We start from the raw sequence: 25,187 nt of genomic DNA on the forward strand, positions 1-25,187 counted from the left end.
CAAAGTGGTAGGGAATTAACAATGGTGGTTGTATTACATATTGATATCTTCCCATCTTGTGATCTTTACAGGAGTCATACACACACACACACACACACACACACACATTTGCATGATAATTGTCTGCTAGCAACAATGAAATTCCACATCAGAATATTTCCTTTTTTTCCCCCACTACAAACTTACTAATGACTGACAGCAGGACTCTGACAGATGAATACTAAAGCTTGATCTACTTTTTAAGTTTCGATTACAAATGAAGGGCTGAAATCAGGGCTACGTCAGTCTTTCTGAAGAATCTCAATTTTTATATGGTGCCTGACTGCCTAATATACAGGATGTAAGAGCTCTTGAAGTTGTTCATGTTGCCCTTTATCATATTTCATTTTCTGAGTATCCAGCTGATGGTATCTGGGGCAAAGGATAGTAATTTTAAGATGATTAATCATTACAGCATCACCCAACCCTGAAACCTGAAGTACCATTCAGCACAGTCTGGTGAACTCTGCCTTTAGGCAGGTTCGGATTTGTTTCTGTGTCTCCCAGGTAGGAGCTGTCTGTCATTCAGCACCAGAGTGTAAACCAATCTGACAGACACCAGGACGCCAGGAGAGACAGGCAGGCTGGAGTGGGCCCTGTCCCAGGGGCTCTGATGATAAATTATCTGAAATGATTGGCACACAGAGTTTTTGGACATGAAAAATTTGCTCACACCATGTCCTTAGAGAAATTGAGAACACAAGAGACTCAGGTGTGTAAGGAGGGGAGGGGTAATATTGTCACCCCTGGAAACAATGCTGGTTGCCTGGTTATAATCAAAATGCCACAGCTACAGCTACAGGGAGGTTCAAGATATGAGGACTTTGGTCCCCAATCAGTTGTATTTTCAGTCATGACAGTGACTGCCTGATTCCTTGGGTGCAATAGAAACTGACATTTTTCCAGCTTTCAACAATGCAGAAACAGTCTGATGTGGTAAGGAGAATATCTTTAGAGAATACAGAACTGCTTTCTGTAGTTGTTAGTGATTAAATGTTTTAATCCACAATTTTATAGAATTTTCTGTCCTCTAAAATGGAAATTGTGTCTACATTTTGAGGAGGTACCTTCTGAGTCACAGAAATACCTGGGCCTGACACACAGTAAGGCCAACTACTCAATAGTCACTTGGCAAATAATGGCATCTTAGTCATTGGACTTTTAGCAAGGCGTCACAGAAGTGAATATGTTTTCCACCACAAAAACTGGTGGCTTCACCCACCCTTTTCACTGGAGACAATTAGTTATTGCAACTGATGGGGAAATAAGTGGCTATCTTGAGCTTAATCAACCTGAACCTCAACCTCACCCAATGGGTGTCCATGTTATAATTCCTTGAGATGTCACAATTAATCAGCACAGAGCCATGTGTTCCCCTGTACCCTGAGACTAGTGTGTTCTTCCTTAAGAGGCAGGAATGTTGCATACACACCCATAATTTCCTAAGAAAGACAGGGCCATCCATACTGGACACCATACAAGCCACTCTTGCCTATTGTTTGGGTCACACAGTCAGAAAGAAAGAAAAAGAGGGGGGAAAAAATATCTGTTGAACTCTAGGAATTTTCCTGTGATGAATGATGAATTAAAAAACAGAAAATAACTTACTGATGATCTGCTTGGTCATAAGCCCAAGGAATAGATAGGATGAATACAAACCTTCTCTGTTATCCACGGGACAGGGTCAGAAGTTAAAGATCACAAAATAGTGTGGAAGAAGGCATTTAACTCCCAGTGAGTACATGGAGAGAGGAGAACAAGATGTTCTGTAATGAATGGAGAAGATGATACAGAGCTAAGTGATGTTTTAAGTGATGATGCCATTACAACACAAATGTAATCCTAGGTAATATATTAATATAAGCCTCATGAAAATTACCTCATTTCCTCAAGGTATCTTACAGCACAAAGGCATAGAACATGACAGCTGAATGCACCTGAGGGATTTTTATCATTAGTAGTAGTAATAGTATTTTGCTTCTTAATTTTATAAAAGCTAAGGTCCAAAACATATAAGGCACTTACTCAAGATCATAGCATGGGCTTATGCTGAAGACTGCACTAATTGCCTCTCCTCTAATTCTAGCCAAATTCTGCTTCTAGGTTACCATTTCTGATTTTGATACAGTTATTCATTATATGCACAAGGAGGTAAATGGATGTTTTTAAGAAGAAAGAGATGGAAAAGACTGGTTTTTATAGTAAGATAGCTAAAGATATATCATTTTATACATATATATATATAAAATAACACATTTTAAAAGAGACCATCTTCCATTTCTCTTCCAACACTTGTAGAAATAACCCTTCACTCATTTCCACAACAGGAAAGAGATAAAATAAAGCAACTCTTTGCTGCTAGTTACTGTGCTAAGTGCTTTCCCTGTGTTATCTCATTTAACCTCTACAAATATGTGAGAGGTCGAAACTTTAACTCTGTTTTGTAAATAAAAGTAAGACTTAGATCATTCCACTGAGCTTCCCAGTGAGACTCCACTAACAAGAGAAGGCTGATTTGAATGTCTCTGCACTCCAAAATTTCTTCATTTTGCACTATCCACAGCCACTTAACAATATGAAAATGGAACACACCCATCCAGAACAGGTATGGGATGGCTCTGAGAGCAGATGTCATATTTTGCTGCTTTGATTCCTTGTCTTGCTGAACAGAAATGTGAGGACCAGCCCTCCTTGAATTGAATTCAACTTCAAGAGGCTAAGGAAAATAAGTGGAAACATGCTGCTTCTTGGACCTTAAAGTTGTCATGGCAACAAAGGCCTCTCCAGACCCAACAAGTTCACAGCACAGAAGGGAATCATTGCTGTATCACTTGTTCGTTTATAAATGCTTCTTTCTGCAAAGACTTTCTTTGCAAAGGCTGAATCTGGGGAACTACCAACTTTCAGCAGCTTTAGATTTAGTAGAAGAGGTGAAATTCATTCAAGACTAAAACTGTAGTTTCTCAAGAGGAGTCAAGCGCAGATTGCTTTGCAACTTTAAAGAAAGCAAAGGCGGTCTCTTCTATGCCTCAGCTTTCTCATCTGAAAATAGAGAAAATAGCATCAATCTCCTAGGGTTTTTGTGAAAGTTAGGTGAAGTATAAATGTAAGCAGTTCAAGCCCATAGTAAGTTCTTTATCTGCAAGGTAGAAATAGTCATTCCTACTTTTCAAACTGTGGAAATTTAATGAGATCCAGTTATACAAAGCAAAGATATTTTACCTAGTCCAGCCAATAATGACACTCAGGAGGATTTTATTCTTGCTTAGTTGTTTTTATTCCAAGCAGCCTTTGACAGGATCATCAGACTGGTGGCCTTTGCTTTCCCCCTGGTGTCTATTAAACCATGCGGTTTCTTGTCCTCCTTATTGGTCTTGCATTGCTGCTATAACAGTTTCCTTCCTGTTTTCAGGTCCAGCAGTGGCCATTTCCTGCTGCATCTCTATTCTGAGGATTTGTAATTAATTTTATCAGTACACTTTAGATGTGCATAATGATCACATCATCATAGAAAATTTGTACCTGTACATGGTACATCTTGATTCTTTTTTCCAATCCCTTCCCCTCCCTTGAACCACTCTTCCCTTCCTTATTTACAAAAGCTCTCTTTCCATTTTTTTTGTTGTTTTTGCCTCTTTAAGAACTCAAAGGGTTAAACTGGATCTACCCAGATAATCCAGGATAATCTCATTTTAAAACCTTAAATTTTAATCACAGCTCCATGACCCTTGTACCACATAAGGTTCTAGAAATTCTAGGTGCTAGAGGTCAAGACAGGGACATCGTTGGGGAACCATTATTTTTCCTACTGCAGTCTACCATGTGGCCCCAGTGGTTCTTCTTCCTACACATCTGGAGAATATAATTCATAATTCCACTAAGTTTTCTCCCATCCTGTGACAAGAGTCTCTTTCCTGCTTTCCAGTGACATACTCTTACCTTCGGCATCACTCAACATAAGATTTCTTTGAAGGACTCTGTGACGTTTCAGTGGTGTACCTTTAAAACCTGTACGTTTTGTTTGGGATAATCTAGGGTTGTTTTCTCCATGTTCCTCAGCATTCTTACAGCCTCTTTTACTGTCCATTTCCAAAGCCACTTCCACATATTTATGTATTTATCCCATTTGTTATACAGCAGCCTGTGTCTGGGACATAGGTAATGCTTTTCTATTCGCTCCATAACAAATGACCACAACTCTAGAGATTTAAAACAGCACAAACTTATTATCTTATAGTTCTGTAGGTCTCACCAGAATAAAATCAAGCTGTCAACAGTTGTCTACAGACCCCTTCTGGGACCACTTGGAGAGAATCCAGTTTCTGCTCACTCAGGTTGTTGGCAGAATTCAGTTCCTTAGGGCTGTAGGACTAAAGTCTCTTATTTTCTTGTTGGCAATAACCTGATAACCATTCCCAGCCTTTAGAGATCACCACTTTCCTTGGGTTGTGGCCCTGTTCCTGCACTTCAAAGCCATCAGTGATAGGTCAAGTCCTTCTCAAGTCACATCTCTCCAAACCATTCTTCTGTCCTCCTCTTCCACCTTTAAGGACTCATGATTAGATTGGGCCCATCAAGATAAGCCAGAATAATCCCAGTTTAGGAACTTTAAACTTTATCAGATCAGCAAGTCTCTTTTGCTATATAAAGTAATGTACTGGAAATTTCTGGAGATTAAGACGTAGATATCTTCAGAAGTTGGACTGGAGGCATTATTCATTCTTTTATAGAATAATTCATTCTTTCATTAGAAATCATGAACTCCTCTGAGATGAAATCTGCATACAACATTCCTTATCAGGAATTCTAAAAGGATTTAGATCATCATTCTGCCACTTTTTTTGGGGGGGGGGTGGTTTCCTCCAGTACCGGGAACCGAACTCACGACTTTGGGCTTGCCAGGCAGGCGCTTTGCCGCTGAGCTAAATCCCCAGCCCCTTCATTCTGCCACTTAATAGCTTTTTCCATTTCAGGGCTTTGAGTCTCATTTCATTTATGAGACAAGGAAAAATGATTAGACAGCAGGATTATTGTCAGAAATAATGAAGTGAAATTCATTCTGTGTTGGGCCTTCTACTTATATCAACCTATTGTTGTACATCCACAACAACCAACTTAAATTCATACCACTGTTATCTGCATTTCCTAATTGAGGGAATGGTCACCTATGGTCCAGTGACCATTTGAGAGGTTAAGTAACATGTCTCATATTTACAGTACAGAAGGTGAAATTGGGACTTACACTTTGAGGTCTCTTCAGTCTGAGCAGCCTGGCATACAACCGATGTGCTATCGTGCCCACCTAGTAACTTGAGTGAGACACAGAAGGTAAAATGCTTAGTACACGGTGGGACATCTGACCAGCACTCTCCAATAGGGTCCGCAGGTGTCTCCTAAGTGTCCTGAAGAGCACTGAAGATGAGCACCTGCTCCACTGTTTCCTTCCGAGACTTCTCAGCTGGCAAAGAGCCGCCACACATTGAAATTCAGGAAGGGCCGCAGGGACGGGGAAATTGTGCATTATTTGCATCAAATTCCACTTGTCTAAATGGACTTGTTAAAAGCACCCTGGGTGGAAAGTGTGAGTCTTAATGGCATTTTATAAAAGTTGCTGTGATGAATTACCACATAAAGTAAATTAAAAAGAGCTTATCGCTTTTTAAATTAGGAGATGGGGCACTGTAGCATTTTTCCCAGACATGAGGAGCCATTAATAGCAAAAGGAGCCAGAAGCTGAAAAAATGTGTCAGCTGCTTGGTTTTAGGAACCTTACAAGTCTGAGTCAGTGTAATCCTAGAGGGGCAGATTATTCAAGATACACAGAGCCCATGGCAAGAGTGTGTTACTGAGTCCTCAGCAAACATATCTATTGCTAAAGATGGGAGTGGGAAACCCCCCCTCACAGACTCTTGGGAACAGAATGGAGCACAATAGAAAGAATATTTGACCTAGCAGGGACCACCAAGAACAGTCTCCTCTCCTCTCTTGCCCCTTATAAATGAGAAGGCTGAGCCTTGGGAAAGAATGGCTTGCAATAGCCATTGAAAATATCCTACAGACCTGTACTGAGGATATACTTTGGCCCTGTCATTATCCTGGGTCCTGATGACAGAGATGTGTTTTAAATGTCTTCACGCGGAGACCAGAAGTCAACTGCTATGGGACACAGTTGTGACCTGATCTCATGAGTCAAAGCCCAGTCGTTTTCAGAATAAAAATTGCAATAGTAATGATGATTAACGTTTATTGTGCACTCACTAGTACCAAGTGAGTGCTGCAGTACTCTGTATATGTTTTCTCATCTAACCCTCACAACAGCTCTTTGAATAGATGACGTTATTATGCCAATTTTACAGTTAAGAAAACTTGAGGCCCAGAGAGATTAAGTAACTTCCTAAAGATCACACAGATAAGAAGTTGTACACCCAGGCAAACTGCCCATAGAGCCTTTCATCTTTCCTGGTGGCTTCTCTATCCCCAGTCCTCACACTTTACATCCAGGCACCTAGAATGAAGCAAGCAGTTCAAATGCATTTAAGATAAGAAATATTGAGACAAGTATCAAGCAAATTCACAAACTTCACAAACTTCACAAATGTAAAGAGGTTGTCAACACTGAGGATAAAATTTAAAGTCGTTCATACTGCTAGGCCCTGAGTATGGCCAGAGGAGAACAGGCTGGGAAATGAACACTATAATCAAATAGTCATTATGTGGATTTTGGTGCCAGACAGACTTCATCTTTTATTCAGTCTCCCAATGCGTACATGGCACCTGGACAAGAACCTTCACTTCCTGCAGCCCCTTTCTCCTCTAGGAGATGGGAATACTATTTTTTACTTTTAAGGCTGTTATGATATCAAAACTGAAAAAAGATAGTGACTACAAAGTGTCAAGCTGCCCAATAAGATCAGGAGTGGTAGCCATCATGGTCAGCATCCTCACCACTTGGTTGCCACCTCTACTTTCTCCTAGGCTGAATAGGGACTAATGTCAAAAGCTCTGAACCACAAGGAGGCTCAAACTCTAGCCTTCGGTTGCTGCCCTTAAACCGTATGTCCTGGGTCTGGTCAGTGAGGCTCCCAGCTGTATAAAAAGGGGAATCAATCTATCTATCGTACCTTCTTCACAGGAATGAAATGAGTCACAAGAGTGTATGTTGGATGGCCGAGCACACAGGGTTAATGATTCTCTGCACGGTTCCACAGAACTCAATACAGTCAGGCACAGAGGTATGATTTATTACAACAAAAGAATAAAAAGTAAAGTGAGCAAAGGGAGATGATTATGGGACAAAGTCTGCAGGAAACAAGCTGTAAATTTTCAAGAGTCCTTTCTTAGTGGAAGAACATGGGCAGTGCCTAATGCCTCTAGGAGCAAACTATAACAGCAGGAGTTAAATTTCTACCAGGGAAGTTCATTAGCAACTCAATATGAGGGCTTTTCACTGGGGGCTGGTACCTTCTGCCTGGACAGTTACCAGGTAGGTACCTTCTGCCTGGAACTTACAATTGCAGATTCCCAAAATGAAAGTAGGAAAACTGATATAGTTTGTACAGTTGAGGCACATGAGCTATTCTTTCAAGAACTAACAAGATCTAAGTTTCCAGACATCAGCCAAAGGCCACTTTGCAAACAGGCCTTTTTTTGAGGATAACAGTTGGAGACATGCTATGTTGTTTGTTTGTTTTTCACAAAGTGGGGTCTATAAAATAGATTATTATCACTCAAACAGGAAAAGCATTTCATACTTACTGTTGGCACTGCATACCAGGCACTGCTGTAAATCTCTTATTTGCTGTGCTATGTAATTACAAAATGACTCTGTCCTGGAAGTACTGCTATCATCACCATCATTACTGTGTCATATGCAAGGGAAATGAACACTAATAGAGATTAAATACCTTACTCAGATAATGAGCTGCATGTAAGACGTTGCAGGGGGTAGGAAATGGCCCAACAGCATGGCCCCTGAGTCTATATTTCCAACCTCTATACTACTGTCTGCCACCCTGCACCTCCCATGGCAGGGGGCGGCGTGTGTGTTATTTTTTTCAGGCTTACAACAGCTCCATCTGAATGTAGTTGTTAGATCAATTTTGTATCAAAATTTGCAGTTCAGTAATGTTAATTAAATTATATCTTATGACATAGCCAGAGGAATGACAGAATCAGGAGTTTCTGTCTGCACCAACTCCCTTTTCTTGGTTTGGATATTGTGTGAGCCCTGGGGAGAAAAGATACAGATGGTCAAGCTGGAAATTATTCTAGAAGCTTAGACAAAGCAACACTACAAATTTCATCACTTAGGCATGGAAGAAGTATCTGTGTTACAGTTCAGCTTCTGCAGTATTTGAGGCTTAGAGGCTGCCTTCAGCTCTTCTGGTTACCATGACTGCAGATGTGACATTTCTTTGATGGAGGAAAAAAGATAAAAGAGAAATCAAAGTTGCTCCTCAGTGATTTAAAAAAATCTGTTCCCCAAATATAGCTTATTTCACATGTACGAGTGGTTATGCTCCAAGGAAGTTCATAGGATGGAAGCAAGAAAGAGGGAGGTGGTAAAATCTGCTTCTCCCGGGAAATAGCATACTGTTGTGCGATGGTGGTTCTGCAGCCTAAGTGTCACACAAACTGCCACTTACCAAGGCTCTGCAAAAACTCTTCACTGGGGGAACCGATGCGGACAGCCAGAATTCTATAGAAAGAAGAAGACTGATGAGTTGTCCGTGTGACTTGGAGCTGTTGATACACACATGTATATACGTTTTTTCACTCATTGCATTTTCAGCACTTGTTCCGGTTATTACCGCCACCCCTTCAGCTATCCAATATCAGTGATGTTCCAACATTCCCCGGTCTGAAAGAATCAGAGTCTTTTATTGGTAGATTCTTTAAGTTGTTACCATTTTTCTCCATTATAAAGGAAAGAGTTCTACAGGCCAAAACATCTGAGGGAATTTGCTTATAACAAAATGCTACTTTGAAGATAACAATATGCAATATAACGACCATTGTTAATTTCCTATCATCTTGTTTTGAAAATCTGTATCATTTTTATTGTTTTTTTTTGTTCTCTTTAAAATAAAAGTTATGTTTTTCTTCATTTTATTTATTTTTTAGTAGTTTTTAAAATTTGTAATGAGAAGAAAAAATACCCCAATTAGGTAGTAAACTGACTTTCTTATCTCCTGCCATCCCCTTTTAATACCTGATGTCCACTAAGATAAAACACAGACCCCAGTTTTAAGGACCTCTAGGCCGCCCCTGCAACCAGCAAGAAAATACAAGTGAACCTCAATCCAGGAACAAAACAGTGGGAATGTGATCCGCAATCCAGAGCACCATCCTAGACCTGATATCAAATAATGATGGATTCTCACAGCAAGAGGGAACATTCGAAACCACACCTTTTATACCTGTGCTGTCAGAGGGTTCTGACCATGGCCCCTTGTGATGTTTCTTTCAGAGCCATGTTTGACTATGACAAGAGCAAGGACAGTGGACTGCCAAGTCAAGGACTTAGTTTTAAATATGGAGACATTCTCCACGTTATCAATGCCTCCGACGACGAGTGGTGGCAAGCCAGGAGAGTCACGCTGGAGGGAGACAGCGAGGAGATGGGCGTCATCCCCAGCAAGCGGAGGTAAGAGTGCTTCTGCGTATCAGAACGTTTGCGCTTCAGCTAGCCAGGGAGTGGAAACGAGGGAAGAGGGACCTGGGGAAAACTGCTCACAAAATAGTTAAATCAGTGGGCTAGACAACGTGCGGGAACACTGTCAGTGGTGACGGGTGACGTGAATAAAAAATTCTCATTCTCCTCATATTAGAATTTTACCAAAATTGGTGACTGTGACAAGCCATAAGGAAAACAAAGATTTGTTTATACTATCTTCCTAAAACTGCCCTCAGCACCTGTGCATGCAAGGTTGTGCTATCAGCCTGTGTGCTGACTTACAAGCTTAGTAGATTTATTCTAAAGCTTCAGCATATTCCACTGAATTTTACAGAAAAGCCCAGCTGGAAATGAAATAAAGCAGGCAATTTACTAAGCTAAGGAGCTGGCTATATAATAGTCATAGATTGATGAAAATAGCTGAAAACCTCCATCCAAAATTTAGATGCTTGGGATATAAGCTGCCAAATACCTGATGGAATCCACAGGCTTGGATTTCCAGCTGTTTGTTTTGTTCTTTTACTATTTTAGTCAGTTCTATTCCCCCATCTCACAGTTCCCTGTAGTCACTCAAAATATAGCTGTGTAAATGTTTCCTAAATCCAAGGGCGCAGCACTCTTCCTCTTCAGCTCTACTTTGGGGGCAGAAATACACTTCACTCCCACATCTGTCTCTTAGCTGCTGTTCATCACCACCCAAAGAACCTTCTTCTCTCTGAATGTCCGTTTGGCACCAAAACATTGTTAAAACAGGGCTGTGTCCTAGAAAAGAGACACACAAAATCAGTAAGGAGTACTGCTTGTTCAAGTCACTCATCAACTCTTCTTGAGCTGCGGGTTTCTCAGAGAGCTCTCATCCTTTTATCCCAAAGCTCAGAATGCCTTTGTATAAACTTCTCTGTGCAGCTGAGTATTCAAGTGCTGCCACATACAAAGAGAGTCGGTGATTGAACTAATACAAACCATCGTAGGAAAAAAATACAACTTATACCCTCAGAATGACACTGTGGGACATGTATGCCCAAGAAGATTGGTCTTTATCTTTTCCTGCATGTGGCCACAAAGCCAAGGACTGTGGCAGGGAAGGCGAAGGTCGACTGTTCCACAGTTGTTCTCTTACCTTTATGGGGAGGAGTCTCAGTGCAGTGGCTGAAACTCCAGACAGCCTTTTATCCGTGTGCGTTTGCTTGTGGATCTGAGCAACAGACTATTCTCCTGGTCTCTTTAAACCTTTGCACTCCTGGATCGTGGCCTGGCGTTGCTTCGTGACAGCATGTCAACCTTGTACCGTGGCTTGTAGTGTTTTCTGAAAGGTTACATATTCAAAGCAGTGAGTCTTAGCCCTACTTTTTATATATTCTGTTTCTCTATTCCTATTCAATTCACATTTTTTTTAAAAAGTCAAGACAAATGGATTTGGGGCTGTTTTGCTTTGATTGATCACAACTGTCTGAGGAGCTCTTCTGTGCCAGGAAACATCTTGTTGAATACAGCCCCAGGATAAAACTGGGGTGAAGGAAAGAAACCTAGGCAGGAGTGGATTTCGGCTCATTTTAAAGAAATTTTTCTTCTAGTTGGGACTGTCTAGATATGGCGTGGACTACTTAGAAAGACAGAAAAGACATTCAAACTTTAGATGGGAGAGTCCAACTATATGATTTTTAGGCCCTTTGCAACCCTGAGGTTTTGTGGTTCTGATCATTTGTGTCATTCATTTGTTTAATGCACCTCATTTACATTCTGAAGAACATTTGCAGTGCTATTCCTCTGGAAATAATTTTGCACCTGCTGGTAATTATCCTTGGATTGGCTATTTCTCTCATATTTTGGATGAAACCATCTTAACAACTATACTATAGCTCACCTGGAGAAGAAGTTTGTTCATTGTCTCAATATTGATTATTCGCTTGCATTCTGTTTCTTAGTGGGTACAGTAGCCCTACCTCAGGAGAATGTTTTTTATAAAATAATATACAGTATTTATTCTTTAAATCTATGCCTTTATGTAAAATTTCTACCTATAAATGAATTTGTGTCAAATTTTCTCCTTTGGATGTTAATTATTTCAAAAAGTTACTTTTAACTTTTTATGAGTTTATAAAACTAATAACCTTTACTTCAGAAAACTGAGAAACCTGAGAAAAGTATAAGAAGTAAAAAGCCACTTATACTTCTATTCACAAAGAGTCTTTTTGTACTAATCATAATGCAATTTAAAGTCTAAATTTATTAGATGGGGTTTTTTAAGATCTCTAATTAACCTATCTCATAATTATAGTTCATTTGGTAGACTGTGCTGGAAATAGCTCATAAAGGATAATAACATCCATGTATGACCTTACCCTTTACCGAAATGTTTCTCTATTAATGATTTCATTTAATCATTCTAATGAAAGTACAGAATAAAAAATATGAATATTATCATCTTTCCCTCCTTTTTTGAAGATGGTGAATAAACTTATTTAATAAAACACTCCATAAAATGCCTGATACTGGTTTAAACCCTTTACAATTATTAACTATTTAAACCTTATTACTATCCTGTAAGATGCTGTTGTTATTCCCATTTGACAAATGAAGAAGTTGAGGTTCAAAGAAGCCAATTAATTTGCCCAAAATTGCCCATCTAAAAAGTGGCAGAACTGAGATTTGAATATAGACTACAGTATTGCTCTTAACTTATATGCAACCCTGCCTCCAAAAAGTATAAAAATAAGAGTGCACTAATTTGAATTCATCATGCAGAGTCTGTGTGCCGTGGCCATTGTAGGGTTACAGCTAAGCATCCACCTTTCTCAAGACTAGCATGTAACTGTATCACAGAACTCTGGGACTAAGAAGATGAGGGCTGTCTACAGTTACTAAGGAAAGTGAAAAGGAAACAGACCAAGGGATAAATCCCATCTAATAATAAGGCTGACTCTCTCTACATTATAGTCCTTTCTTCCCCTTCCTATAACTGAATGCCACAGACTGGAAATTTATAAAGTACAGAGGCTTACTTAGCTCATGGTTCTGGAGGCTGGGAAGTCCAAGGTTGAGGGTTCACATCTGGGTGAAGTTCTTCTTACTTGTGTAGAAACTGCAGAATCCCAAGGCTTTTCAGGGCATCATGTGGCAAAAGAAAATAGAGCAAAATTGCTTTTAGAACAGACCCATTCTCATGATGATCCATTAATCCATCAGTGACTAAATGGATTAATCCATTCAAGAAGCACAGGCCTCATAACTCAATCAACCCTTAAGGTCCTACCCTGGTCCTACTTTGTACTACCTTACAGTGGTGATTAAGTGTCAGTATTTTGGGTGAGGATGTTCAAACTGTAACACAATTTTGTACTAGATGCTTTCAAATACATCATTTTAATGTAATCTCCACAAACACCCCATAAGGAAACACAGTCAGCAAAGTCAAATAACTTGACCTAGGTCACACAGCTGGCCACTGTTTGGACCCAGGTCTCTCAGGTAAAAAGATTAGTTTTTCAGCAGGAAACACTACTGTAGGAGCACTTATCAGTTATAAGACTGAATACCAGAGAATCCAAGTAACCTGCCAAAATCACACTGCCTAAACCAGGATTGAAACACACAAATAACTTGACCTAGGTCACACAGCTGGCCACTGTTTGGACCCAGGTCTCTCAGGTAAAAAGATTAGTTTTTCAGCAGGAAACACTACTGTAGGAGCACTTATCAGTTATAAGACTGAATACCAGAGAATCCAAGTAACCTGCCAAAATCACACTGCCTAAACCAGGATTGAAAAACACCCCTTTTTTATACCACTATGAACAACTGCTGAAATTTGGGTTTCCCTCAGCCCAGTAGCTCTCAAATCTAGTGCCCCACATTTGTGTATTCCCTCGCAGGGAAAGAGAGACCTGGCAGGGAAAGGCTGCCCATGCAGTGAGTACCTGACACAGAACACCTGCATCACCTTCCTTTTCAAGGCAAGGAAACTGGGAGTAGTGGTGACAAGTGACGCCGTGGATGGTATCACCATAGACATCTTAGCAGTATTCTGTCAGGTACCGAATTCTAACTATGTGACAGATCCCTTGCTAAACATTGTTTTGCATTGTCTCATTTAACATTGACCATAATTTTTGAAGCCTGTGTTATTATTCTAATTTTAGCAGTATGAAAACTGAGATCCTAAAGGGCTGAATGACTTCAGTAGGTCACAGTCCAGTCAGTGGCAGAGGTAGAATTCAAATCTAGGTTTATGTAACTTCACAATCTGAATCCTTAGCATAGAATCTGAGTGGCTAAACCAAGATTTGTCAAGAGATCTTTAATCCATTCATGAGCTCACAGAGTTTGGTCACCTAGGCTTAGGATGGCAGCCTGTGTCTAACATTACATAAGAGTTTATAGCCCTGGCCTTCATAGCAAGCTGTGGCCACTGGCTTGAATGGCGTTTCAATCTCCCTCCCACAGAACCTGGGGAGCATAGGCAAAGGAACTGTATGTGACCAGTCATGTTCCCACTGTCCAGTGCTCCTGGTCTGGCCCAGTTATATGGTTGGCTGGAACCTGAAAATACCAGATGGGAAATGAGGGGAAAGGGAGAGGGAGACAGACAGTTGGGCTCACTAAAGCATTACCATTTGTACTACCTGGAGAGGGGAGGTGTCAAAATTAATGGCTCATATTTTGCCACCCAGTCTATGTTTTAGGTGTTTTGGTCTATGACAAGATTAGGGCAGGGAGGATTATTGCTGCTTCAACAATCTAATTGATTGCTTGAGTCTGAGTGTGAGAAGGAAAGAACAGCAGTCGTTCTCACTGCAGTGGGGTCCACATGTACAGGTGGTCCTACCATTCACTTAAGCAAAGCCCTGTGGACCTTGATATCTCTTTGTTCCAAAGAAGTCGTATTCAGTAAAACAGTTAGAGATGGCGATGAGAAACTTTTATGCAGATTCTTACCAAGAGAAAAGATTGTAACATGGTGAGCAACTTTTTATAGGAAACATGCCTTGTTTGCCAAGTCACTTAAACCCTCTTGGTCTTATTTTTCACATCTAGGTCAAGAATTTAGAATCCTCCATGAGAGTTCATTTATCTAGTCATTCAATAAAGATTCACAAAGCTTCTACTATGTGTGCAACACCATGTTAAATTCTGGACCATTGTATCAATTATAGATAAAATAGATAATGTGCTTAACACTGCTTCTAGAACTTAGTGTACCTACAAACGATGGTGATTTTTCTCTTTTTAGATTTTGGTTTCAGAGAAAGGGACTCTCTTTCCACGCCTCACCTCTCAGGTCAACAGTGAGGTTTGCATGCACCCAAGGAAGAGCTAGGAGAGGGGGAGGGGCTTGTGCACGCGAGGAAGGAAAATGGAAGCCACTGTTGTTCTACCAAGAGGTTTTCAAAGACCAAAAGGCAATTTTCATTGGCCTTTGTGGTGGAAAAGCACAACTGTGGTGGGGCTATGCCCGGGAGAGAGACCAAGTCAGTGTGCCTGATGTAATGTTGCAAATCACCCTTTAACTCACCTGACTTCAGGTTTCAAAGCAAATCTATTCTGAATTTGGAAGCTAGCTATCATACTATGGTACTCTAAGCAATTATGGTACTTTAAGTGATCATAAGCTTAAGTCTGGATGTAGTTTATATAACTGAGGATATTTGGACCGTGGTAATGCAAAAGTGTGTATGATTTTTTTAAAAATCCAGCCTAGACTGCTTAGGCTATGTATTGGCCTTAAACATAGATGACCCATCCAAAATTTGGTGTTTTTCAAGAATTTCTACTAGATGAGCCAGCCCTGGAAGATCCTGAGTACTTTACACTCCATACTGAGTGACTATAGGAAGACACTGAAGTTAGCAGAATACGTGTTCAGGTTGTATTTCTAGCTCTCTCTAGTCTAAGAAGCTTCAAATCAGCTTCCCCAGCCATGAGATGAATAGTAATACCTGCATCATTGGGTTACTGAGGGATCCAAATAAGATGATGCAAGTATGATGGAATTTTATTAACATTTTTCTGCTAAAACTTGAGCTGCCATTTATGTTATCATCAATAAAACTTTCCACTCAAATAAAAAGCAAAACTTTCCAACTTCATTCATGAGTGAACCAAAACCACATCACCTTAATAAGTCTTCCAAACATTTTTCAGTTGTTCTATTGCCTGTTTGAAGATTAATAATAAACTGTAGCAAATATAAGGTGAGATTATGTGTGTGTGTGTGTGTGTGTGTGTATCTGTGTGTGTGTGTGACAGTATTCTAGTATTCTTTGCAAACCTTTTAAGATCTTAGTGATAAACTGCTAACACTGCTCTAATAGAGACATTTCTCAAGAATGTGGAAAAGGATAAACTTAGAAACAGGGGAGAAGGGGATCAGAACACTCTGTCCAAATAATTCTTAGGTTTGAATACTGAGGTCAGCCTTGTATTATGTTTGGGGCCTATGTGAGTTCTGTGGATTTATACAGAATTTATTTGCATATTCTTGTTAAATAACTATGTGTTCTTTGGGTGCTAAAGTCATTTTGACCGTATCAAATGAACTGGATGTGATTTATGTAATTGAGGACATTTGGGCCATAGTGATGCAAAGATGTGTATGATTCTTTAAAAATCCAGCCTAGACTGCTTAGGATATGTATTGGCCTTAAAGATAGATGACTCATCCAAAATTTGGAGTATTTCAAGAATTTCTACTAGATAAGTCAGCCCTGGAAGATCCTGAGAACTTTGCATTGGTGTCATTAGCCTAATTAATGCAAAGAAGCCAGAATAAAGTTGGGACCCTAACACCAGTTTTGGAAGACTCCAAAGAGATGACTATGAATTCTATTTGGACTTGGATTACAACTGAGACAATTGGGCCATAGTGATGCTCAGAGCAGGCCTTTTCTCAGTAAGCATCTTTCCACTTGGCAGTTCATCTTATCTGAGTTCTTTCTTGCTCTCCTCCAAAAGGCTGTATGTCAGATACAAGTAGAAACTCTCCAGTGGGACATATTGCTTTAATATCTGAGGTTAGATGTGAAGAAAGTGTTTCAGCTGTTTCCACTCAAATATTCTATTCTCATACTGAAATAAATATATTCTGAAACTGCACTCTGTAACTATAGAAACCCTGATCTTCACTGTGTCTCAGTTAGAAACACAAAAGAGCTCTCGGAAAGGAGTATGCTGTTAATTATTGATCTATGAATAGCTGAGACTTCATAAACCATTAAGTTTCTGTAGATTCAGGGTTTTCTCTCTCTCTAGAAAGAGAAACTTGAGATCAAAGCTGGCCATATTTAAACAAAAAGTCGTGTTAAAACAACACATCATATATTGTTTTTGTTCAACAATTATTTATTGAGGACTTGCTATGATTCATATTGAGTGATATGTGGGCTTGGCCTCAAGGGAGAAAACCTGTAAAAGCAATGAAAATTTAAAACAAAACACAAGGAAATCAAGAAATAATATTGGCGTAAAGATAAAATTAAGTTCTATTATGGCTTAGAGGAAGGATCATAACCAACTGGCAAAACCAGAAAACTCAAGGATATTTTTTTTTCTTTTCTTCTTTTTCAACCCTGGCCTTCAAACAGGCACAGGTCCTACCGATTTTATTTTGAGGCCTTCCCATCTCCTCTACCTCATTATCATATCTCATTACTTCTTGCCCAGATTATGTCAACAGTTTCTAACTAGGCCTCCTGTTCATTCCCTTGTCTAGTCTGTCTTGTACTTGCACCAAGCTCATTTATTTAAATGTTAATTTGATTCTATTGTTTCCTTGCTTTCTCCTCTGATAACTAATGAGGATTCTCCAAGGCAAAACCCAACTCCTGGAAGTAGATTAGTATCCTTTATGTCCCCTTGATCACCTCCTCTCTGCATCTGCAGTCTTTCAGCATGTTCACCTTTTCAGACCATGGCACGTCCATCCCACCTTGGAATTCCTTCTGAACATTTCCTGCTGACAAGCCTTTTCACATCCTGCAACTCTGATCAATGACACCTCTTCCAACCATCCCACTGCAATGCTTTCCACCCCTCTCACTCTGCCAGTGAGATAAGTACACCCATGTGGCTATCAGAGTTCTTACTGTGGAGGGTTATCAGTCTTTGTGTATTTCTCTGTTCTTGCCAAGAGCACATTGCTACGAGTTCACTGCAATCATACTTTTTAAAATTTCTTTTCTTTGTTCCTTTGCATCTCACCTGATATATAATAGGCATTCAAAAGAAGTTGATGAATCGATGGAGTGGCAGGTAAAATAATGAATCTGCAGAGACGACAGAAAGACATTAGATTTCTTGAACGAAAATTCAAGATTATATATAACATGTTTAGTTATCAAGCAAAGCTAACTATACCAATGTTCTCAAGGGGAAGATAAAAAAAGAAGGGAGGAGAAAAGAGGAGAGGAAAAGCTTATTTGATCTCCATTTTGAGTATTCATCTCTCAGACCGACTTATTGAAATAGATTTTGATTTAAGCATTTAAATAGCAAATATTTTTTCTTTCTCTTTGTTCCTTCAAATATTGTGACTCTCAGTGTATATAACACAAAATTTCAAAGAATGTATTAGAAGCTTAGAGTGTAAAGACTTCATAGTGAACAAAAAAAGGGAGTATTTCAGAACATATTTTCTTTGAGTTGTAAGACTAAGAGGAAAAGGTATTCTTCAGTGAATAAAGAATTTCATCAGAAGTACCTTGTCACGTGATAGACTCTTTCTTTTCAAATTTCTCTAGGGTGGAAAGGAAGGAACGTGCCCGATTGAAGACAGTAAAGTTTAATGCAAAACCTGGAGTGATTGATTCAAAAGGGGTAAGTACAACCTGATGGAAACATTACATTCTCTGAGCTGCCATGGATTAAGTGATGGTTAACAGTTAGGCTTTCAGGAGAAAATTCTGGAGTAAAGCATTGTTATAAATGTATTGTGGAAAGTACTGTGTTATTTGTGATCAAATGGTTTAGATTTATTGTAAATATATTAAGTACTAGGGTAAAGCTAGTGGTCAGGATAAATGATATGTTGATGAAGTGAGATATTGACTACAATGAAAAAGAGAATATACAGTTCAGGTGTTTTCTTTATTCTTTCTTTTAAATTGACATTCTAAAAGGTTGAATTTCATAAAATGTATCTGTCATCAGGAAATATATTTAGTTTGTTATACAATATAAAGTTAAGATAGTGGTCATGGAAATATACATATGTATCATTTAAGTGAATATGTGGATTGTTGTGACAGACATAAAAAAAGAAACTTAAAAAATCACCAAAATTGGGGCTGGGGATTTAGCTCAGCGGCAAAGTGCCTGCCTGGCAAGCGCAAGGTCGTGAGTTCGGTTCCTGGTACCAGAGAAAAAACAAAAAACAAAAAATCACCAAAATTGAAATATCCATTCATGTACGTCTTTTTCCTAATAGTAATTCTAATGAGATATAATTAACAAGGCATAAAATTCATCCACTTAGAGTTGTGCAACCATCACCAAAGTCAGTTTAAATTTATTTCATTATTCCAAAAAGAAATTCTGTGTCAATTAGCAGTCACATTCCATTTTTCCCAACCTTCCACTCTTACCCAGCCATGAACAACAACCATTAATCTACTTTCTGTCTTTAGAAGTGTCCCTATAGATATTTCATATGAATAGAATTATATAATGCATGATTTTTGTGGCTACTTATTCTATTTGACATAATATTTTCAAGTTGATTTGTTTTACCCTATATAAATATTTCATTTCTTTTTATTGATATATGATATTTCATTGTATGGATATGCCACATTTAATATAACCATTCATCAGTTGATGGACATTTGGGTTGTTTCTGATCTGTCTTGGTTACTTTTTTGTTGTTGTTGAGACAAAATATCTGACACCCAAAATTAAGGAAGGAAAGGTTCATTCTGCTCACAGTCTGTGGAGGTTTTAATCTATATTTGGCTGGCTCCAAGGCAGAGTGGCACATGACAGAGGGTAACAGTTTATGGCAGTGGAACAGCAAAGCAACAAGAGCAAAAGGGAAAAGGGGCAGAGAAGAGCAAGCCTCTTTTTTCCCTTATATTGTAAGCAGGCTACAACCACCCAGGGGGCATATAGCCCTCAGATAGTCTCTATGCCTGCTCTTGCACAGGCTCAGGATGAATACAAAGTGAGCACCCTGGATCCCTGCTGAATCACATAGTTAACCTTCTAAACTTCTCATAATGAACATTGACATAATGAACAACATTGACATAATGAACAACATCCCAGCAGGGAAAGGGCATGTCCTTTTCACCCCAGAATGTAGAACTGCTGAGTCACTTAGGCAAATCGCTAGCCTTCCTAAGTTGTCACAATGTATCAACTATAACACCATCTTTAGCCATTATGGATAATCCTGCTATGAGCATTTTTATTTAAGTTTTTATGTAGACATGTTTTTATTTTCACTCAGTATATAACCTGACTGAAATTGCTGGTCCCCTCAGGAATGTGATAGCTCTACACTTAACAGTTTGAGGAACGGTCATGCTGTTTTCTAATGTAGTTGCACCATCTCACATTTCCATTAATAGTGTTTGAGGGTTCCAATTTCTCTACATCCTCAACAACTCTTGTTATTAAATACTGTTATCTTTTTATTACAAACATCTTGGTTGCTATGAAGTGGCATCTCACTGTGGTTCTGATTTGCATTTCTCTAGTGACTGTTGATGGTAAGGATCTTTTTGTTCATTATTGGCCGTTTGTATATCTTCTTTGAGAATTTCTATTAAAATTCTTTGTCTACTTTTTAATTTGGGGCATTGTTGTTGTTGTTGTTGTTGCAGCAGAGTTTTAGAAGTTCTGCATATACTCTGATTGTTAATTTCTTATCACAAAAATGCTTTCCAAATAGTTTCTCCCATTCTGAGTTGTCTTTTGAAAAAACTTTTTAATTTTGATGAAGTTCAATTTGTCTTTCTTTTTCTTTTTGTTAATGTTTTTGATGTTGTAAGAAACCCTTACCTAATATAAGGTCATAATGATTTATGTTGTATTTTCTTCTGAAAGTGTTATAGTTCTAGCACTTACATTTAGGAGTTTGACCCATTGGAATTAGTTTTTGTACATGGAGAGAGCTCAGGTTCCAGTTTTATTTGTTTGTATGTGAATTATTTTCTTAATTTCACTTTTAACTTGTTCATTGCAAATACATAAAAAGTAATTATTGTGGACATATGTTTTCATTTGTATATTTATCATATCTTACAACCTTTATTGACCTATTTATTCTAATAGTTTTTTTGTAGATTCCTCAGGATTTCTTATAAATAAGAATATAACGTATGCAAAAAGAAACTTTTACTTCCTACTTCCAATATGGGTGACTTTTTCTTTTTTGCCTAATTGCCATGGGTAGAACCTCCAGTATAATGTTGAGTAGCAGTGGCAGGAGCAACCATCTTTGTCCTCTGACCTTTAGAGGAAAGGTGTAACTTTCTGCTATTAAATATGATGTTAGCTATAACTTTCATAGATTTTTAAATCTATTTCTAAAGGGCCAATGTTATCTAGTATCATATAGAAAATAACAGAATGTCTTCCTGTTGTATCAAAAAATAACTCTGCCTTCTCTTTTGCTATTGTCCTCTTCATTTGCTTCCCTTTGTCTTTCTAAGCTAGCAATTGTAGCTTGTATTACATGAAACCACAAGGAATATTCAATAGATGTTACCTAGAAAAACAAGAAGGAAAGATAACATTTTCTCAGAGTGATACCATTTTTCAAGAAGGAAAGATAACATTTTTAAGACTCACACATAATGCTATCCTTTGTATCTTAGGTAGCAATTTTACTAAGTGATGCAATAATTTACATAATAATTTGCTTTCAAAAAATTTAGATGAAATAGAAATTCATTTAAACCTATGAATTATTCTTGAAAAACATGAGAGCTTGTGACATTTAAATACTACTTTCAAACACTACTTAATTAGTAGAGGCTAGTATTTTTTGGCAATTTCTGCTAAGAAGGTAAGGATAGATCTATTTGCTTCATGTGTATACTTGATATGTATCAAAAAATTTATCTTAAATACCTACCATTTGTCATATAGTACATAGTTAGGACTTGTACAGGACACAAAATGTAACCTAGGCTTTTCTAAAGAGTTGTAATATTGGGGGCTGGGGATTTAGCTCAGTGGCACAGCACCTGCCTGGCAAGTACGAGGTCGTGAGTTCGATTCCCAGTACCAGAAAAATAAATAAATAAATAAATAAATAAAGAGTTGTAATATCAGTGAGAGGCCAGATACCTTTTTGGTAAAACCAAAACATGGATGGTATTTTTAATTGTGTATGATAAATACCACTAGGTATGTAGCAATTAATAGCAATGTAAATTCTAGGACTTGAACTGCTGTTGAAGGAGAGGAGTAGCCATCTGAGAAGTGAAGTTTGGGACTATAATTTAGGAGGATCAATAACTAGATTCTGGTTTTAGTTCATTACTAAGTCACCATTGTTCTTTGGGTCTCATAAACAAAAAACAGTTTTGAATTACATCAGGGATGTCAAAATAAGTTTTAGCTTCTCTGTAGAGTGAGGGATTGGTAGTTTTTCCTATTATTTTTAGTATTATATCAAAAAGGTTTTTGAGACCATACACAACCTCAGCAGAAAAAAAAAAATCATTAATTAGTCATCTCTAGCACAACACATTGGGACTTGTTCCCTATTTGCAGTTCCTTGATTCATTAAAATAAGTGGCTTCCTTGAGTAATACTCCATGTGATGTATTCATGCATTAACTGGTAGTAAGACCAGTTTCCGAAGTGCCCATAAGAATCAAGTATCAAGTATCAGGAAATTCTTATTCAATAACAGAAAGCAAAAGACAGTTAAGAAGAGAGAAAGATGCATTGAAGAAAGGAGACCATCTCCAGCTATGGAAAGAGTTGAGAAAGCTGTGTCAGGAGATGCCACTCACTCTGAACGAAGGATAAGAACTACTGAAATACATCATTGTGGAAGAAGCCTCCAGTCCCTGGGACTTTGGGTGTAAATTCAGCATAAATTGCAGAGGAAAGTGATTTACAAAGAGAAAGTGAATGAAGTGTTTTAAATTACCTTATCATTAGCTGTGAAGTGTCCTGAGGAGCTCAGAGTGAAATTCATGCTTATTGCCCTGGATGAACCATAGGATCAGTATCTGTGGAGCAGACTGTGGCATACCACTTCCTAGTTGTATGTATAATAGCTATGAGAATCCAGATTAACGGGCATGGGGATGACCAAAGAGCATTTCACAGGAGAACTTAGCCTTTAACTGGATGATTGGTGTTTGAGTTACTTTCCAGGCCTGTCTGTTAATTAAAATAGCATTGAGTACTGCAAAACACTAGGCACTGTACTGGATGTCCTGTGGCCAGCATACAAATTAAAAATACGGTCTCTCCAATAAGTGAACTCACAAAGAAAAATGAAGCCAAACAGTAACTATATAGCATCACAGATGAACCCCATCAACTTAGGGAATTAACATTTTTCACTTTTCGTATCAGGAAATTGAGCCTTAGGGACATTAACTAACTTGCCTAAGATCACACAATTAGTAGGTACAAAAGTCAGGTTTGAATTCAGATCATCCTGGCAGCAGATGTCTGCAATGTCTATTACTTCATACCGTACTAATGATATCTCATGATTAAAAGAGAAATCTTCAAGAGGAGGTGATATTTGAGCAGTATCTTGAAGTATGAGTATAAGTTTTTATATGCATAGAAAAAAGCATCAGCATAGAAATTCTAGATAGGTTGGAATAGGGACAAATGAGTCAGGAACATTAGTGATTGGAGATTATAGTGAAATTTGTAACAGGTGAAGCTGACAAGGGATATTAGAAACCTTGTGTGGAAGTTTTTATGTAGATTAGAGCTTAATGGATTCTGAGAGTATCCATAAGGAAATTTAAGAGTCACCTTTTGAAAATGCTGTTTACTAAAACCGATTGGTCCAGACTTTCTATCCCCTCTGTACACCTTCATAAAGCCTGAGTCTACATATTGAAAGACAAGTGGACCATTGTGTCAATAGTCTAAATGGATGCAGGCTACCTAGAACCCTAAAATCCAAACAGGCTTCTATATGGTTCAGCTTCCTTGACATCATCACAATTCCCCAGATGTCAATGCAACCACACCCGTCTGGGAATGTCTGTGATGTTCCTAGAGTCTGCATTCAAATCTGACTCTGGTGAACACTTGGTCACTCTTATTTTATTTCGTTGCTCTTCTAACTTTTTTTATTACTCTCCTACCTCTATTAGTCAGCTTTCCTGTTGCTGGGACACGGCATCAAACACTGATGACTTAAAAAGAGGAGATATTTCATGTGGCCTAGAAGTTTAGATGTTTCAGTGTAGTTTCGCTAGCTCCAAGGCAGAAACATCACAGTAGAAATATATAATAGAACAAAACTATACACTTCCTGGTATCCAGGAAGTGGTGTACAAAGGATGAGTGCCAGGAAGAGATATGCCCTCTGAATGCACACACCTGGTGATCCACCTTCAACTGAAACCCACCTTCCAACAACATATTCAGCTGTGAACATAAGTGAATTAATTCATCCATGAGTATAGCACCTCCATTACCCAATCACCTCTACATCTTAATCCAGTCAAGTTGACTACTAAGATTAACTGGTGTAAGTCCATCTGTTTTCAATATGACACCTAGTTACATCTCCTTAAACCATACATAATCTCCAAATAAACACAATGACAAGGTAATAACTCTACCTAACATGGCACAACTGTCCTATATATTTAAAAAATGCAATAATCCCTTCCTTGAAATCTTAGGAGTTCCACCATTGCTCAAAAGTCCAAGCCCAAAATCTCCTCTGAGACTCAAGGCAAACTCTAAGCTTCATTTTCACTTTTTTTACTTTAAAGAGAAAAAAAACAAAACAAAATTTCAAAACAAGACAATAGGAGGGTAAAGATGGTTAATACATTGTGTATTATCTTTAATTAGTTACTCAGTGTACAAGATACAGGCATTTAATTGTCCAAACAATATTGGCACAAACCTTTCTTTTCAATAAACTAAAAGAAATTAATAATATAACTATCTTAACTATCATATATATATATATATATTCCCTCCACAACCCCTCCAGCATTTGTTATTGGTTGATTTCTTGATATTGACCATTCTTTCTGGGATGAGATGGAATCTCAGTGTTGTTTTAATTTGCATCTCTTGAATGACCAGTGATGTTGAATATTTTTAGCATATATTTATTTGCTGTTTGTATTTCTTGATCTGAGAAGTGTGTAATTCATCTCAGATGTCCAGTTTTGGATTGGATCTTTAAATTTGGAAGGTCTGACTTTTTTTGTTTTAGTTCTTTATATGTTTTCAATAGTAATCCTTTGTTTGGGGTATAGCTGGCAAACATTTTTCCCCCATCATGGGTTGTCTCTTCACTCTG

At 38.4% G+C, this 25,187-nt stretch overlaps 1 protein-coding gene across 21 annotated transcripts in view; it reads left to right on the plus strand.

Moving 5' to 3' along the window:
- Dlg2 (discs, large homolog 2 (Drosophila)) overlaps positions 1 to 25,187 on the plus strand; it is a 1,924,417-nt gene that overhangs the window by 1,842,716 nt on the left and 56,514 nt on the right. For all 21 annotated transcript variants that reach the window (XM_013511774.1, XM_013511776.1, XM_005379786.2 and 18 more), the window contains 2 exons: positions 9,509 to 9,685; positions 18,451 to 18,526. In XM_013511774.1, coding sequence (XP_013367228.1) covers positions 9,509 to 9,685; positions 18,451 to 18,526 — 253 coding nt within the window. The remainder of the gene's footprint in view (positions 1 to 9,508; positions 9,686 to 18,450; positions 18,527 to 25,187) is intronic.

Source organism: Chinchilla lanigera, unplaced genomic scaffold (assembly GCF_000276665.1).
Source record: "Chinchilla lanigera isolate Chin_1 unplaced genomic scaffold, ChiLan1.0 scaffold00013, whole genome shotgun sequence".
NCBI classification, from domain to species: domain Eukaryota; kingdom Metazoa; phylum Chordata; class Mammalia; order Rodentia; family Chinchillidae; genus Chinchilla; species Chinchilla lanigera.